Genomic DNA, 13,248 nt, shown 5'->3' with positions numbered 1-13,248 from the left:
AATGCCATCCAAAATAGGATAATAAAGACACTGTTCGACGTATGAATAATGTATGTGATATCCAACCCTGCACAGCTACTGGGGTCTTTTTGACTTAAATTCTTAGACACTTGCGTAATAGACAACACTAATAATACACCAGAAATTGTAATGCTATACTAGGAATCAAAGACCAAAGATTAAGTCTCCACCATCCTTTGCCTCTTCGGCACCCTTGTCAACCAATAAACCCCAAATGTGGCCACCACATTAAACCCCACGAACAAGATTAACACCCCAAGATTAATCCACCGCTCCGAGTAGCTGATATTAAACATTCCCAGAAGATCATCTGTTCCCTCGAATGGACAATACTGACAACCACCCACGTCTCCCCCATCAACAATCTTTCCCCCAGCAGATCCCACAAACGCCCTCAAATATTCCTGACAAGTGCTATTCCCTTGGATCGGAACCTTCAAAAGTTCAACGGTACTACAAACAACAGCCTTTTTTGCGACACCAGCAGAGAACATGCCCCGAACGAGATAAGTAAAAGGTGAGATCCAATACATGAAGATCCAAAACTTCGGGAGGCTGTCGTAAGGGACGAGAACTCCACAGAAGATGAGGATAAGGTAGAATAGAAGAGATCCAATATTCACAATGGTCTCACGGTGTTCCATTCCTACCGTGAGAAGATGCGAAAAGGTCGAAGTGAAAAGTAGAAAGGCGAGGAAGAATAGAAACATGAGCCCTGCCCGCTCAGAACTTTCAGACTTGTCGATTTGTAAATACATGCCTATCGGATAGTAGAAAAGTACGAATGTAAACACGGCTAGGATCAACTGGCATACAGCCTCGGTGATGGCAGCAGATATCAGAAATGCCATCCAAGAGAATGTTTTGGAAGGGCCCTCCCGTGCCTCGAATAGTGCTCGACGTTCGAGAAATTGGGCCACGATTTGTTGCATAAGATTACTGAGGATTGTATAGAAAGTGAAGATGGCAAAAAGCTGGCTGTGAATTCCTTGAAGGGAGGTTGGAGATTTCCAACAAGAAAATGATATCGCAATCGCAGCACCGCAGCTGAAGAGGAATTTGGCCCAGAGAAAGGCGGGAATGCGCCAGTATTCGACAAATGTGCGGACAAGCAGAAGCCATATTTGAGTGGTTAACGGCACAGCGAATTCTTCGTACTGATTTTCGTAGACATTCGTCGAGATTTGGGCTCCTTTTGGAACTGAGCTTATTTTGGCAATCTCCTGTTTCAGCACTTTCTTTTCTGATGACTGCTGCCACTCTTCAAACCAGTTAACAGAGGATGAGTCGTTTCCTATGACTTCCATCATCCATTCAGCCGCACTCTCTCCAGCATTTAGCGGCCTGGCGCCTTTGCTTTCGAGATATGATACCATGGTACGACATTGGCTACCGAGATCCCCAAAGTATACAGTTTGGCCTCCCCTTTCGATGAGTAAGATCTTATCAAAATTCTGCAGCAGAAGAGATGAGGGTTGATGGATTGTGCACAAGATTGTTTGGCCGTGATCGGCAAGCTTTCGCAGCAATGTGCATATTGTCCATGCGGTCTGACTATCCAACCCAGAAGTAGGCTCATCGAGGAAAAGTAGCAATTCGGGCTTCGCTGCCATTTCAATCCCAATCGTAAGTCGTTTTCGTTGCTCAACATTTAATCCCTCTCCAGGAACACCGACAATCGCATTTTCGAATCCTCTCATTTCAAGGACATCGATTACTTCGTCCACGTAAGCTAATTTCTCAGCTCGTGGTATGTGTTTCGGTTGACGCAACAATGCAGCGAATTATAGAGACTCCCTGACTGTAGAGGTAGAAAGAAACACGTCTTGTTGTTGCGCGTATCCGGTTTTGCGTTGGAAATCAGGACCTCGTTGTTGGCCATTCACGCAAATCTTGCCCGATACCATGCCAGAAGATGTTCTTTAGGAAAGCACATCAAGCATGGTTGTCTTGCCAGCCCCGGTGGCTCCCATTAACGCAGTTAGTGTACCTTTCTTAACCCAGCCATTAACTTCGTTGAGAGGTCGCTTGGGCTTTCCTTCCGCTTTGATGTCATAGCAAAGATTGTCCCAGCAGAACGTCGAGGAATGGTCGTTTAGGCCCTTGGGTGCTTCAGGCTGCTTGTTCTTCTCGTCTATTAGATTTTTGATACCAGGACTTTGACCAGCTTTCGCTTCCTCGTCCATTTTGGGATTGCATATAAGAGCTTTGTTGCACAGGAAGAGCAGAACTTCGCCTTTTGACTTCTTGGCAAGAATGTACTCGGATGATAAAATATGAGTAGCGCAAAGACCAAGCATCATGATCAGGAGGATCCAATAGTTTCTGTAGGTATCAGCAATTTTCAGACGCATCAAAACGATACTGCATACCTCCAAAGATGATCGGGGGAGTAATTGAAGACAGTTTTCAAGTAAGTTGTTCCATCGACAAAGGTTTGTCCCGGCAAAGCACCAACACTAGAGCATATCCTGTCAGAGGTAGAAATTGCGTCGTATGCTGGACCTGAGGGGACGAATTGATTACACTCGAATCTTCGATTGGCAAACTAGAATCAGCACATTAGCAAAACTTCATACAAGGAATAGAGCCTATCTATGGGATAGAAAATTGATACATTGAAAAACGTGAACTAAACAGCACCCTTACCTCATTGATTAGTACACTCTCAAAAGCAAATGCCACAGGGTTGAGAAACCGGATCCAAGAAAACCAAGGATGCATATATCTTTCCGGAATAACAAACCCGGTGTAGATTATAAAGAAAACAATTGCAGTATTAATAGGGACCATGGAGCCTTGAAGGGTACGCGATAAAGAGTCGATGGATCTATAGAACATTGACATCGTCATTAGTACGGTAGAGGAGAACAGCAAATATGTGAAAAAAGCAGCCGCCGTGCGTCGAAGATTCGTCATAAAATATATGACAATATTGAAGAACAAACATGTGAAAATCTTGGCTGGCAAATCAACCAGCATGGCGGAGATGGCCTCGGTGAAAGGGTGGTAAAAAGCATATTTTGAATGCTTCTCTACTATAGGTCGTTGGGCCCAAACAGCAAGTACCTCGAATCCTGTCATGAACGAGTTCAGAAGAACGACAAAGAAGAGTAAGATGGTACGCCGGTTCAAGCTGTCGCTTGCTTGGCTGAGATTGTAGAATACACTTCCCACAATCACTCCAATGATTGTATTTCCGATCACCGTGGATATTGGAAGTGCAATGTTGTTCTTGTTCCGCTGAAAGACCTCGACGGATGCACAATTGGATTTGTCGGAAGATTGTGACGTTGTATGGAGAGTGCTGGCGACTTAATCATGGAATGAGCAAGTTACTTGACGCAATTCGGGTGTTCACTTACATAGACCATCCTCGCTCAGCGGTACGTAGCTTTCGTAATTGATCGACCATTTCAGCTCTTGGTAAGCATTCTTGGTTAAACATCTTAATTCCATTGAGTAGAAGTTTCCGCTCTTTGCTCTCTCTCCATATTTTGTGGAATCCCTCTGCTGTGCCAGGTACTTGTGACCCCATTCCTTCCCGCACCAATAGTCGTGCCTCTGCCGGGTTTGTCAAAGCCGTAAAGAAGTCTCCGGTCGTCATTTGGGGAGGAATCTGAAAGCCTAGAGAGTGGAAATACTTCAATCCATCTGCCCATGTACCAAAGAATATCTGCTGCCCTCGATAAAGTACCGTAACTTTGTCAAATGCATCTAGTGCTCTCTGCGAGGCCTGATAGAGACTGACGATGATGGTGGCTTCGCGGTGCGTTGCAAGATCCCTAAAATGATGGATAATCCTAAGCGCTGTAGAGCTATCCATGCCTCGAGTACTATTATCGCAACATTGAATTGAAGAGAACCCCACCATAGCTTCTGCAATACTGAGACGTTTCTTCTCTCCACCACTGATCCCCCGGATGAATCCGTTTCCGACCTGCGTCGTCACTGCACCCGAGAGGTTGAAGATATCCACCAAGACATCTTTGACATTTTTGACATACTGGGATTGCGATGATCGGGTAGCTATTGCAAAATCAAGTGTCTCACCAACAGTGAGTTCTGGAAAGTGCGTATCTAGTTCGGCTGTGTAGGTGCATTCTGATCGAAACTCTCCATGTATTTCTTTGGGTGTAGCACCTTGGTAGTTGATTGATGACCCATCATCGACAAATAAACCATCAGTATTGCCTGCAAGGACCTTCAGGAGGATAGTACATACACTGCCAGGTCGACCTATTGATCAATGATTAGCTTTGTGTTCGAAGCTACCACATGCCCATGAACTGGACAATGACTAGATCCAACAGACTTACCCAAGACCGCCAGCATTTCACCGCTCTTAACCAAGCCATCGATATGTGTTAAAATATCGATTCATCTCTCGTTGTCTGGACGAAGAACGCTTCTCACGAATTCAAATCCTTGAAGCGGCGCGGTAGCAACAGTATGCAAATAATCACTGGTTGGTACACGTCCATAGACATGGAGATCTTAAATCGAGATTCCAATTCGGGGGTATCTCTCGGGTGAACCATTGTTTTCTTTCAAGTCGTGAATGAGGGTAAGAAGCGGATTTGTGGTTGAGCTGTTGTCTGTTGGCATGTTCAACCCATCCTCCGAATTTGGTGGAATTGCCATAGGATCGTCCATCGTGGACCAATACTCAATAACAACACCCAAACTGGCCCGTATGTGCAGTGCGATGAAGCGCCGAAGTGCTTTTTCTTTTGTCTTCGTGGATATTGAGGACAAGAGGGCATTCTGGATTAATGGAAGGCAGTGTTGCTAGCGGCACAACCTGCCCTATAGATAATAAAATGGTGCCACCCGAGTACCTGATTCACAGGCCCTGCCGCCGAAATACCACCCGCTGTGCAATTCGCTTAGAATTATCTTCGCATATTGATACCTGGTTAGTGTTGTTCCAACATCTGGTGAACCGAGTTTTATATTTTGTGCGACTCGCACGATAGCCTCGCATATCTGTTGTAAGACCAATAGTAAAAAGATTGGGTGTGGTTACATTAGTCGATGGGAAGGTGGGCCTAAAGGCTAGACTCTCAATGTAAGCACGCCTCGCTGGGCCTCACTGGAGCAAAACTGATCCTCCCAAAAGATTATGTGTATTAGATCAAGATCGAGTTCAGGTTTGAGCTCTTTCTGATAATCATTTCATTCTCTGTTGTCTCTTTGTTTATACCAACCTGCTTGTCTACGTCTCGTTAAACATGTCTCTTGATGATCCAAACGTGAGGTATAAACCTTCGTGGGAAGGGAAGTAGTAGAGTGAGCAATAGAGGGAGAAAGTAATATATTGAGATGTCCAAAGGAGAGTAAGTGAGCAGAGCTCGTACGAGGAATATATACAGGAATACATGAAACCAAGCCGAAAGAGGATTACAACTGATTTCAGGTTAACATGAGGGCTGCACTAGCCAATTATCCAGCATTGACACCTCCAAACGGGGTACAGTCAGATTTTGATAATCCTTAGACCGATGGTATTGTTCTCATCGTCTTAGGATTCATCTCCACGGCCTTCACTTTCGTCGCTGTTGTTTTTGCGGTTATTCTCACGAAAATGGGTCTCACGGCAGAACATTTGGTGGGATGATGGAGTCTGTTTGCTTGCAGCTGTGAGGTTTCTGAATATATCAAATCATTACAGTAATCACAGTTAACTTCTGTTACAGCTGGGAACAATTTGCCATACAACGTGGATGATCAATAGTATGGCTCTCCCATCTCTTCGTTTCCGACCACGTCTGACAACAGCCAGATCTTGACAATGGCATCGGAAAACACATGTGGATATTAGGGAATCATCTTGTACTCACCAAAGATTAGTGGTAGGTCCATACAAGGTATAAAAAAAAGAAATGCCCCAAGAGCTAAGGTTCTCCAGATGTTGCTAGTCATGAATGAAGTTGTGATAGTAGTCATGTACCTTGTCTGCCTGTCGATTTTGTTACTTAACCACCGTTTGTTCAAGGTTTCCAAGACCTCAAGGTACTTGATTTATGTTTAAATAGCCATGAGTACATTTTAACCATTCCAAACCTCGGCGTTATCATTAATCCCAACGTAAAATGCACTGATCCATTGTTGGCTTTGACGATCAAAGTGTGCAGAAAAAAGGCGATAAGCACTAATACTGCCATCTTCGACTCGTTGTGTATCTTTAATGACTTCTATATACTGCATTCCCTTATTGAGGCTCCGTAGCTTGTAGATCAATGTGGCAATGAAGTGGGCATTGGGACTTCTATTTGCTGCTGGGTTCATGTAAGTATAAACCTCCAATAGCATCTCTCTACGAGCATGGATATCTTGGCTTTCGGGGAAATTATTCGCACTCAGTGCAGAGCTTGCGCCATGGCTGTCGTCAGACTTATCTGGATTTGCAACCACTTCAACGATCCAGATACCTTGCCATATGCGCTATGGGTGGGACCTTTTGCGTAAGTGAATACTCCCATAGAATCCTCTTGCTAGCGGCTGACAACCCGCCAGAATTTTAGAAGTCAACATCGCCCTTTGTTGCAATTGTGCCATATTTTTACCCTCTGTGTGGAAAGCTGCACCTTCTATGTCCCTTACATCGTTGCTACAAAGAAACGATGGAAGCAGCAGACTTTGGCTCCAGACAAGATCTCGGACCGGACATACTGATAAAGAAGGATCCAGTAGGAACCAGTCTGGAGAAGTGCATGCTGGGAACGGAGGTTACAACCCTGATAGTATGGAACTCGATGAAGGCAGTACCCGCGGACTGGCTGCGAACAAGTCTACTGTTTGAAGGCAAGATGAAAATGGTCATAGACAGATATATACATAAGTTCTAAGCCAAAGTCCTCAGACATTCATACTAGGAGGACAATGATAATGTAACAAATTTTAATGTATTGACTTGAAAATTGCACATCCATGATGATCTAAATTTAATTGGATGCTTCGACGTATTTTGCTTAGTCAAGTACTTAGATGGAATCCGACGAAACGACAATGAATAGGGGGGTTGGTCAATGCACGTGACTGGAATCTGGCCGCCCTATCAGCGTCAATGTTCAAGGGTTCACCTGCTTCCTACTGTACAATAAATTACTTCCATCACCAAACCTCTGCTTTCTGATACAACCCCTCAGAAGACCTACAGAGTATATTTTCATCACCCAAAAGCAAAACATCACATTCATCATGACAGATAGTAATCTTGGCTCGGTATTCATCATTGGCGGTTGTGGGTTGCTCGGTCACCACATCGTCAAATACCTGCTCGAATCTGGCGACGCGACGTATATTACAGTCTTTGACGTCTCGACAAAAAATAACCGCTACGAAAATTCTAAGGTTGAATACATCACCGGCAGTATTACCTCAAAAAAAGACGTCCTGGATGCCCTTAGAAGAACGAATACTGAGGTCATCATCAACACAGCCTCTCCAGACCCATTAGTACCTGTTCCTCGACTGCTCGAAGAGGTGAATATCACCGGTACTCAAATTGTTCTCGACTGTGCTATGGAGTTGGGAATTAGAATTCATGTGTACACCTCTAGCTCTGAAGTTGTTCAACATTCTTACGATGATATTCTTATGGCAAACGAAACCTGGCCTCTTCCTGAGAATCCAGTTGATGGAGCCGTCTATTCTAGGACGAAGAAGATTGGAGAGGAACTTGTTCTCGCAGCAAATGGCAAGAACTGCCTCCTCACGACTGCAATACGACTTTGCACCCTTTTTGGAGAGGGCGACAGAGTTCTCACGAAGCATATGATTGAAATGGCACAAGACGGCAGAGCGAAATATCACGTTGGCACTGGCAAAAATCTCTACGACTTTATCTATGCCGGAAACGCAGCCGAGGGACATGTCCTCGCTGCAAAGAAGCTCTTGGAGGCTTCGCGAGCAAAGGAACCCATCCCACAAGAACTCAGAGTCGACGGTGAGGCTTTCTTCATGACCAACGATGACCCATGGCCATTCTGGGAATTTTCTCGGTTTGTTGCAGCCGAAATCGGAAAGCCAATCCCCGACTCCCAAATTTGGACCATCCCGCTGAGCGTCGTTTGCTTCTTTGTGAAGATCATGGAGTGGGCTATTTGGGTCGGCACCTTTAGAGAAAAACCAAGCATCACCACTGAAATGCTCAAGTACACGGCAGAAATCAGAACATTCGATGTTACCAAAGCAAAACAACGACTCGGCTACCGCCCTCGCGTGGAAATGAAGGAAGGGATACGACGGGGAATTGCTTGGCACATGGCTCAATTCCAGGCGAAGAAAACCTCTTAATTAAACCTGTTGGTTGCAAATCTCTGATTGATTACAATCCAGACCGCTTGTTGGTGGTACACGGTGGTACGCCTTGGCGATGGGAACTCCAACACTTTTACAGATGTTTATAGATATTCCGTAATATCAGGCTGCTCCTTTGGCCCCATCTGCGATAAACAAATCCAATAATATCTTCGCTTGGATGAATGGTGAATGGTGCGAAGCGTCCTGTGCATATACAACACCAACACGAACGTTTTTTTCCTCAATCCAATGCATCTAAGAGGCACGCACATGCATATGTAGATGAATGATGCAAACTGCACTATATGTGAATACCGAGTATAATTACCAAAGTTGAACTGGACCGCGATATAAAATGCATGCTCACAATGAATGCTTTTGAGGGGCACATACTTGTATAGATAAGTAATTAATTTGTCAGAGCGGCTGAGTCCTACATTCATCTACGCAAGCCCATCGCCCGGCGGATATCACTGCCTTTTGTGTTTTACTTTGTCGAAAATTAATTCTGGGGGATCATAGCGGTGATCTATCAGATTAGCGAGCTAAAAAGGGGCTTGTCATGGGCAGGCGCCCTCGTACCCCATAGCGAATTTTCTTTACGACAAAGCACAGCAAGTAAACACATTCCTCATTGATATCCATCCTACATTTTCTGTTTCCCTTTCTCAGCCTCCCCAGTGATCAGTTCTTCATTTCCATCTTCATGAAACCACTGAACACTTCTCGAAACGCCCTCAATCGTCCCACAAATTGGCACATACCCCAAAATCTTCTGCGCCTTTTCAATTGATACCCAACATCCTTTCCTCATAAAATCAAAATGATGTCGTCCTATTTTCGGCGTTTTTCGTCCAAATGTAAAAATCTTGAAACTCCATTCTCCTATTCCAACAAAGAACAACATCACTCCAAATGGAATCATGATAAGTTTGACTGGCTAGGGGGAGGTGAGACTTTTGTCACCAGCTGAGACGACGACGTTTTGGACAAAATAAAAAGGAAGCGGGGTATCATCTGTAATAAGCATGCTTCTCCGCAAATTGTTGCCTTGGAATCGAAAAGGGCTTCCGCAGCAAGAACATGTGCCTTTGCTGCATTTTCGGTGTAAACAAAATCGTGCATTGCTTTGTTTGGACCGACTTGTACTCGAGCGCCCAACGTGTTCAACAACTTCAAGAGGCTTGCAATGGTCTTCACATCTCGCTCTCCGTATAACCCGCCGATTCGGAGACATGTCGTGTGTAAGAAATTCTCGAAAGAGCCTAGTGAGTTATCAATTTTTGTCTGTGTTTCTGCGCACGACGCTTCGAATATTGTATCTGAAAGAGAGCCAAAGGCACATCAATTGAAGCGAAATATCCTTAGTCCTGGGGTATGTTTCTACTCTAACAAGGTTCATTCGTGATTTCCGCTCCCGATTAAAACAAAACACAGCTTTTGAATAAGAATGCGCAGAACTTGGAATTGATAATGGATGGGCACGTTCAGAAACTGGTTGAGAAAATTCAAACTCAGTGGTGCGGTAGACCAAAAGCTGCAGTGGATATCATGAAGAACTTCAGATTTCTTGCTGTTGATGTTCTTTCACAGCTGGCAATTGGGAAGCCATTTGGATGTGCGGATGCGGATAAAGATGTTCACAACTTTATCTCAATTTTTAATGCAGGCACAAGAGTACAAACCTCTCTATCTATTCTGCCGGAGTTGAAGAACCTTTTGATTATGTTTTCTCATATTCCGCTATTGGGCGGATATCTTGCACCAAGTCCTGGTGATGGATCTGCTCTCGGTAATGTACTTACGGTAAGGTTCATATGTTAGCCTCATTTATATTGGTACTTAGAAGCTAAATCCCTCGCCGATTATCCAAAACGTGGTGAGAGAAAGATTTGCGAAACGAGGGCCGAAGGTAGAAATGCTCGACATGTTCATCGCACGAGGCCTCACAGAAAAAGATGCCATGGAAGAACTGCTCATAATCATGTATGGCTGGTCATCTGTCACGTTTATAAAAACACATACTGACCATGAAATAGGAGTGCGGGTATTGAAACAACCACTACAGCATTCGAAGCGATCCTTTTCCTAATGCTACAGACCCCCGGTGTATTACCAAAGCTTCAAAAGGAAATAGATGCAGTACTCGCCTCAGACTCTTCATACCCTATTAAAGCATCCACTATCCATAAGATGTCATATCTCCAAGCCTGCATATCAGGGGGCTTCGTATCTACCCACCTTCGTTTCAACTCCGCGAACGGATGGCACCGCCCAGCGGTGACCAGCTAGGAAACCATTTCATTCCCGGTGGAACCTTCGTCGGTATCAATTCCAAAGCTGCGCAACTCAGTAGGGCTTTTGGTGACGATGTTGAGAAGTTCCGACCTGATAGATGGCTAGAGGGTGACGCCGATGTTTTGGCCCAGATGAGTCGAAATTTGGAATTGGTGTTTAATTACGGGATTACGAAGTGCTTAGGCATGAATATTGCTTGTATGGCGTTGGATAAAGTGATATTTGAAGTAGGCTTTTTTCTATGTGTTGGGTGCCGGATTACTAATGATTAGTAGGTTTTTAGGAATTTTAACGTTGGTCTTGATGAGCGATCCAGGCCAGTAGGGGTTGAGACTGTACCTCGAACCTTATCTTTGCGAGTGTCTCCAAGAACCGCCGAAAATAGTTGAGGGACCATATGGGAGGGGTGGCGTGAGTAGGTTTGGTCATTGCACTTCGAGATCTCTCTGGAATAAACAGAGCCTGACTTTCTGGTCGACACGTGCCAGCAAGCAGGGCCAGGCTGGAATGCATGTGTATCAGACGATAATTTATAACCTCATATTATATGGGATACAAGCTAATTTAAAAGCGGTACTTCACATAGACGTATGCAGAGCGCCGTTATTCGTGATATATAGTAATTGTAGGACTGTGGAAATCAATATCCGTCCTTCATAGCCTAACTAAACCTCAAAATGACATTTTACCTATCACTAAGAGAGGTTGTATCTGTAATACAACTCGAGACCTCCTCGCGTCAAAGCCTGCTTCCAAATACATAAAGTCAACCATTACGCAATATTTGCCACCATTGCAGAATATGAATAGACATAGCACAAGTCTTCTAAGGATAACTTAGGTCACGTGTGAGCTCGACGGTTTCCTCAAATCAGATGATTACATCTTTCTACAGCTGGGTTTAGATTCTTAATAAGCAAAGTCTCACCCCACAAATAAAGTCAACGAGTCTAGTCAACGTATCCACGCGCACGCAAACGACGTTCGATCTCAAAAAAAATACAATTCACATTAAAGATTAAATGTGATAGTAACAGTTTTGATTCTTACCGGCTTCAATGACAGGCTCGCACAACAGTGCCGGTGAGGAACGCTCTTATTCGGAAGATTACCTAAGCCGTGGCCACCGTGAAGAGTCGCAAGTAAGTGGGATTTAACAGCGGCACATATGGAAGCTCGGGATGTTTCCAAAATATAAGCTTAATCGTCTTTGACCTAATTTATCAAAAAAGACGGGTTCTAATTTTTACCAGTTGTTATGCGTGCCGCTGACACAATTCATCTCTGCCGATCTATACCTGAACCACCCTCAAAGTGATATGGTTAGTGCTTATAGGCATACCTTGTACTCACATAATCTCGTGGGGGACCTAATAGGAAGCTGCTTCTAGAGCCATATCTGACATATCATTTTACACGACGAGTACTTTATTAGCGATGGATCAAGCAACGACCAGTAACTGCTGATATTGGTCTAAAGATAAGAGTTATCTTCTTTATATTCTTTCTCTTCGCATTATTAACAAACTAACTGCTTTATCCGTTACCGGCTTAAGATTTAGGTGATAATGCTTGACATTTTCTCCTTCCACAGTTCCACTTGAATAGATCCATAAAGCCACAACTACCAGTCCCACAACTTTCCCCAATAGGTCATACCACGTCGACACCCCCGTTGTCATATACGGTCACAGACGAATGTATAAATCGATTAAGCTTAAAGTTTACCCGTTCCACCATAAGAATGAGACATGTTGTCTGAGTGTGAGACTCATCTATACTGATTACAAGATGCGTCATGGTCCAATGGTACTTATAGAGGCTTTGTGCAAAAGTTTTTCAGTTCTTGTATTTGTCACAACCATTCGCTCTCTAGAACGGAGTTCGGGGTACAAGTATTAGAGGTTAGATCCGGTTAGTAACCGGTAACCAGAAAGTACAAGCCAGGCCCACTATGGATAATATGCAATCAGACACTTGATAATGCCTCGGCAGGATAGCGTAACATTATCGCCTGTTTATACGTATTCGCTTAACACACACCACACGTAAGTGAAAAGTAGTAAGAAATTGTCTCTTTCGAAGACATGAAATAACAGGGGTGGTGAGAAATTATGTGTTTAAGACCAGTTGTTGAACTAGCCATTTGAAATATAGAGAAGATGCCATTAGTTAGAGACTTGTCGTGCCCCCCTAGCGGCTCTTTTTTATTTATTGCCCGCCATTCGCGAACATTACAATTTAATCACTCCCTCAGACCACTTCACCGTCAGAAGTCAGCGTCAGTGTAACCCTCTCTCACTTTTAGAGATTTCATGCAGCCTCGATTTCGGAGACCTCCAATAATACACCCTCATGTCAAGAGGTGCCCCGCGTGCGTGTTGTTATTCTCATTATGCTATCCACCACAGTCAGCCGAGTTTTAATAGTATCTCGATCGTTGGCCGGGCCGTGCAAAGCCGAGGAATGGTAATGCTACTCGGAGGTTACTGCAAAGACGTATTGTATCTCAAAAACATTGCTACAATCAGTCGGCATCTCGGCTGCTATGCGGACGATTGACGAAGGGAGTTACACAAATTCGTATATGGTTTCCAAACTCTACAAGCTTCAAGTAAGCTG

General features: G+C 44.2%; 5 protein-coding genes across 5 annotated transcripts; 3 read left to right on the top strand and 2 right to left on the bottom strand.

Annotated features, from left to right (window-relative positions):
• Positions 1–179: 179 nt before the first annotated feature.
• Positions 180–1,721, bottom strand: GLAREA_04264 (P-loop containing nucleoside triphosphate hydrolase; the record flags this gene model as incomplete). Its single annotated transcript, XM_008086641.1, has 1 exon — positions 180–1,721. The coding sequence occupies one exon, from the start codon at positions 1,719–1,721 to the stop codon at positions 180–182; it is 1,542 nt and encodes a 513-aa protein (XP_008084832.1).
• Positions 1,722–1,943: 222 nt separating this feature from the next.
• GLAREA_04263 (P-loop containing nucleoside triphosphate hydrolase) lies at positions 1,944–4,677 on the bottom strand (the record flags this gene model as incomplete). The annotated part of the gene is made up of 5 exons (XM_008086640.1): positions 1,944–2,346; positions 2,394–2,569; positions 2,671–3,328; positions 3,387–4,260; positions 4,560–4,677. The coding sequence occupies 5 exons, from the start codon at positions 4,675–4,677 to the stop codon at positions 1,944–1,946; spliced, it is 2,229 nt and encodes a 742-aa protein (XP_008084831.1).
• Positions 4,678–6,402: 1,725 nt separating this feature from the next.
• On the top strand, positions 6,403–6,826 carry GLAREA_04262 (uncharacterized protein; the record flags this gene model as incomplete). The annotated part of the gene is made up of 2 exons (XM_008086639.1): positions 6,403–6,488; positions 6,541–6,826. The coding sequence occupies 2 exons, from the start codon at positions 6,403–6,405 to the stop codon at positions 6,824–6,826; spliced, it is 372 nt and encodes a 123-aa protein (XP_008084830.1).
• Positions 6,827–7,224: 398 nt separating this feature from the next.
• On the top strand, positions 7,225–8,322 carry GLAREA_04261 (NAD(P)-binding Rossmann-fold containing protein; the record flags this gene model as incomplete). Its single annotated transcript, XM_008086638.1, has 1 exon — positions 7,225–8,322. The coding sequence occupies one exon, from the start codon at positions 7,225–7,227 to the stop codon at positions 8,320–8,322; it is 1,098 nt and encodes a 365-aa protein (XP_008084829.1).
• A 1,479-nt stretch (positions 8,323–9,801) lies between these two features.
• Positions 9,802–11,015, top strand: GLAREA_04260 (Cytochrome P450; the record flags this gene model as incomplete). The annotated part of the gene is made up of 5 exons (XM_008086637.1): positions 9,802–10,125; positions 10,175–10,314; positions 10,368–10,573; positions 10,621–10,853; positions 10,902–11,015. 5 exons carry the CDS (start codon positions 9,802–9,804, stop codon positions 11,013–11,015), a joined length of 1,017 nt encoding a protein of 338 aa, XP_008084828.1.
• Between the last annotated feature and the right edge of the window lie 2,233 nt (positions 11,016–13,248).

This window comes from Glarea lozoyensis, assembly GCF_000409485.1.
Source record: "Glarea lozoyensis ATCC 20868 chromosome Unknown GLAREA5, whole genome shotgun sequence".
Lineage (NCBI taxonomy): Eukaryota > Fungi > Ascomycota > Leotiomycetes > Helotiales > Helotiaceae > Glarea > Glarea lozoyensis.
This window is presented reverse-complemented; position numbering and strand designations above follow the sequence as displayed.